The 3,970-nt window shown below is 57.1% G+C and overlaps 2 protein-coding genes across 2 annotated transcripts in view; both read right to left on the reverse strand.

The window, feature by feature from the left end:
• The window catches only part of LOC100540135 (enhancer of mRNA-decapping protein 4-like), a 17,296-nt gene extending 17,060 nt beyond the window's left edge, over window positions 1-236 (reverse strand). Inside the window, exon 1 of the mRNA XM_019619627.2 lies at window positions 70-236. Within this exon, the coding sequence (XP_019475172.2) occupies window positions 70-236 (167 nt within the window). The remainder of the gene's footprint in view (window positions 1-69) is intronic.
• A 3,035-nt stretch (window positions 237-3,271) lies between these two features.
• Window positions 3,272-3,970, reverse strand: part of NRN1L (neuritin 1 like) — a 1,444-nt gene continuing 745 nt past the window's right edge. The window contains exons 2-3 of the mRNA XM_010718028.3: window positions 3,794-3,965; window positions 3,272-3,723 (exon numbers count right to left, since the gene is read on the reverse strand). Of these exons, the coding sequence (XP_010716330.1) occupies window positions 3,450-3,723; window positions 3,794-3,965 (446 nt within the window). The 3' untranslated portion in view covers window positions 3,272-3,449. The remainder of the gene's footprint in view (window positions 3,724-3,793; window positions 3,966-3,970) is intronic.

A 3,970-nucleotide genomic window follows, 5' to 3' on the forward strand; every position in this document is an offset into this window, starting at 1 on the left:
ACGGCCGAGCCCCGCACTCACCTCGACCCGCTCCGACCCGCGCCCGGCACCGCCTCCTGACGTCATCACCGTGCGCCGGAAGCAAGCTGATTGGTGGAGAGCCGGCGGCGGGCGGGGCAACGTGTGCACTGTGCCACCGCCCCGCGCTCTAGCGCCCCCTGTCGGCGGCCTCCGGAGCGGTGGGCGCACGGGTCAGCGTTGGGATTTGGAGAACTTCCATCGCTTTCTCGGATCATTTGTGCTGTGGAGACTCACCAGAGCCAAGAGGACGTCTGGGCAGCTGTGTCACTGTTCCCAATACCCAACTTGAACGTCGGTGTGATGCCGTCAGTGTGATGCCATCACTCCCCCTATCGCTGTTACCCAGGAGCAGAGGCTGAATCCCTCCCCACATCCTCCCGTCAGGGCTGCAGCTCCACGCACACCTCTTCTCCACACTGAGACCCACCCCGTTCCCTCAGCCTCTCCCACAGGACCGCACTCAGACCCCTCACAGCTCCGCTCCCTTCTCTGGACACGCTCCGGAGCCTCATCCCACTCCTGAGGCTATGGAGGGACAAGGAGGAGGGTGCAGGGGCTCAGCCTCAAAGGACACAAACCGAGGGACAGGTTATCCCCGGATCCATTTGGCAACAAGCTCAAGGTTGTCCCAGCAAGGCCGAGCAGAGGTCGGAGCAGGAGGATGTTCAATTAAATCTGCTTAGGAAAAGAAATCCAAAAAAAAAGCCCCAAAGCTAAGCACAGAGGGGCTGCCAGGCTGGGGGCTGAGCACAGAGGTGACTCCAGCTCAGCTGTTCAGCTGCAGTCGATCCGTGGGGATTGAGGTTGTTCTGTGCCCCGATGGAAAGTCTGACATTTGGCTGAAGGACAGCCCTACAGCATCGTGCCCTCCAGTCTCCATCAGCCCCGAGACCAGTTGGAGTGTGCAGGAGAGCAGCTAGAAAGCATCAACACAAAGGAGAAGGTGTCACAGAGTCCCCTTGTACCTCTGCCAGTAGGGATTTCCTTTGGCAAAGGACAGGAGGAGCAGAACATGGCGTGGTGGAGGCAGCAGGCAGCATGACCAGCATGTTGGCCCTCAAGTTGCCATCCCACGTGCACTGTCACTGTCACACAGCTGCCCGGAACACTGTCAGCATCTGATTCTGGCTGCCCAGGGATGCAGGAGCCTCTCCATCCCATTCTGCGACTGCGAAAAAGTGAATTTGTGCTCTGCTTTCTCTTGTCCCCTTCTCTTAAAAATAATAATAATTCAGGTTCATCTCTCAGAAAAGAGAGAGGGAGATAATGTCTGCCAAGCATTTAATCTTCTGCCCGAAGAATAGCAGAGAGCAAATTAGGATCGACTCCAATTAATTTGCCTTGATGGGCAAAATCTGGAGTGCGGCCATATCTGGGAATTAAGAACAAAAGCGGGGAGTGCAAAGTAGGTCAATGGAGTTTCATAACCGGAGCGATGGGTTTTTACGACGCGCGGAGGCGCCCAGAGAGCACGGATGGCACTGCTGCAGGAACCCACCTGCTGGGCTGTGTTTGGGTTTAAAGGCAAAAGGGAAGGGTGGGATGGAGAGGATGGGGACATGGCGCTGGGGATGAGCCAGCCATGCTGTGTGTTCTCTATTTTAGGGGGAAAATTTGTCTTGTGCCCAAGCAGAGCTCTCCCAAGTTAAGCAGCTTGGGACAAAGCCTAACTGTGTGGTCTCAGCTTCATGCAGTCACTTGAAGGACAACAAGTGAGCGGCTGTGAAGTGCAGGGGGGTAGGAATGAGGATGGTGACACAGTGGAACGGGTTGTCCAAGGAGGTTGTGGATGCTCCATCCCTGCAGGCATTCAAGGCCAGGCTGGATGTGGCTCTGGGCAGCCTGGGCTGCTGGTTGGCGACCTGCACACAGCAGGGGGTTGGAATTAGATGAGCATTGTGGTCCTTCTTAACCCGGGCGATTCTGCGATTCTATATGCCCCTCCTGCCATAGGACACAGCTGCAGAACTGCCTTCTGCCTTCACCAGGAAGCCCTGAGCCCCTCCTGAATGCAGACCTGTGCCACAGCCCTCCTCCAAGGCCAGAGAAAGGCAAAAGCCAGCAGGCAGATGGAGCTCTGTCTGTTCCCCAGGATGAAGCCCACTGTGGCCAGCAAAGCCCCATTCCTAAAGCCACCCCTAGCCCTGCTGTGCCACAAATCCACGTGTGAGCCGGCCGAGGATGTGTGTGCAACCTCACCAACTGGCAGCAGTTGAGCACCACAGCACGAGAAGGACATAAAGCTATTAGAGGGTGTCCAAAGGAGGGAACAAGCATCACCTCAGTGTTCCTCCAACCCCCAGCCACCTCCAGCTGCCCCCCGGAGGTGGCAGCCGCCCGCCCAATGCTGATCCTCTTAGCCATCCCGGCACTAATTCAGCCTTAAACACAGGATTGTCAGAAATTGGAAATGGAAGAATAGGCAGATTATCCCCTGGCAGCAGCGTTAAACACAGAGAGCGGCAGCTGCCGTGCAAGGAGTGTCGGGGCAGCACTCTGCCCTGGGCTGTGTCCTTCCCGTACAATGCCTCGTTTTAATGAATTAATAGCAGGTCGTGCCAGGCTTGTGTGAACCAGCAGTGCTTGAAACACCACCTCTGTCCTCAAAGAGCTTTAAGCACAGCAGATGTTCGACTGACAGCTGCCAGCACTGACTGAGGTTGTGTTCATCACTGCTGTGATAAAGTTCTGCCAAAGCAGAGAGCCCTGCAGGAAGAGCTTTTCAGCTCCTGCGGGAAATAGACAAATAGTTTTCCCTGGTTTGATATGGACAGTGATAGCTGAACGCCTCGCTGTGAGGGGGAGACATTCAGATAAAGTTATTTCATCTATATCAGATGATCAAAAGACAAAAACCCACACCCAGCCATCCTCTCCTCCCTATGTACCCCGATTTCCTTCATGACCACTAACAGGACCAAACATAGCAGGACTGGAATCAGAGGCAGAAAATGGGAATCTCTGCAGAGAATTGCACAGTGCTCTGGATGGCAATGGGACACCGTGGTGAACCAAAGCTGTGCTGAGCATTTGGGCTCCCCCAGGTGAGATGGCAGATTGATTGCATGGGTCTGGCCCTGCAAAGGGGAAGGTGAAATCCCTGCAAAGCTCTTAACACCCTCAGGGATGCCTGGGTGTGCCACACAATGAGGATACTGGGGTTCCCTGGGTGCCAGGAGGGGACAACATGAGGCCACCCTGAACCACACGGGGTTGGGAAGGGCGCGAGGGCACCGTACAGCAGAGAGACTGGAGAAATGTAAAAGCATCTTTTAATATAAATATAAATCCATCTGAAAGGTTCCAGGAGAGGGTGAGGGCTGCGGGGCCGGGCTGGGGCTCAATCTGTGCCCACACTGAGGTCAGCAGGGACCCCAGGCTGAACCCCTGCACTGCAGTGCACGGCGGGTCCTTGGCTGAGGGCAGCCCTATGCCCAAGCTCCCAGCAGCAGCAGGGCCAGCAGGGGCAGGATGCCGGGGTGACCGTGGTGGGCTGAGCCCCGCAGTGTGGCCTGGTTGGTCTCGGCAGGTGGTGAGCCTTGGGAGCTGGCCAGGCGACCCCGAGCACTGCACAGCTCCTGCAGGTTTCCCTGGAACTGGATCTTGCGGGATTCCTGGCGTAGAGACTCCCAGATGGCTGCAGCCTCTTCGGGGCAGCGGGACAGAACCCCGCTGGCACAGGCGTGGAACTCATCCCAGGACCTGGAAATAGGGATGGGCATCAGGGTGGTGGCAGCACCCGGGATCGGGGGACGGGGATGGGATGGCTCACCTGCAGATGGTGTCCAACTCTCGCGCCTCCTGGCCGCCCTCCTCCTCCTCCTCGTCCCGCTGCTGCCGCACGCTCTGGGCCATGCTGTCCCCCAGGCTGATGAGGCAGCCAGCAAAACCTTTGTAGATGGTGTTGCACTTCCCTGCTGTGCTGATGGGCTCCTGAGCGACGGCTGCG

The sequence above is a fragment of the Meleagris gallopavo genome, chromosome 13 (genome assembly GCF_000146605.3).
Source record: "Meleagris gallopavo isolate NT-WF06-2002-E0010 breed Aviagen turkey brand Nicholas breeding stock chromosome 13, Turkey_5.1, whole genome shotgun sequence".
NCBI classification, from domain to species: Eukaryota; Metazoa; Chordata; class Aves; order Galliformes; family Phasianidae; genus Meleagris; species Meleagris gallopavo.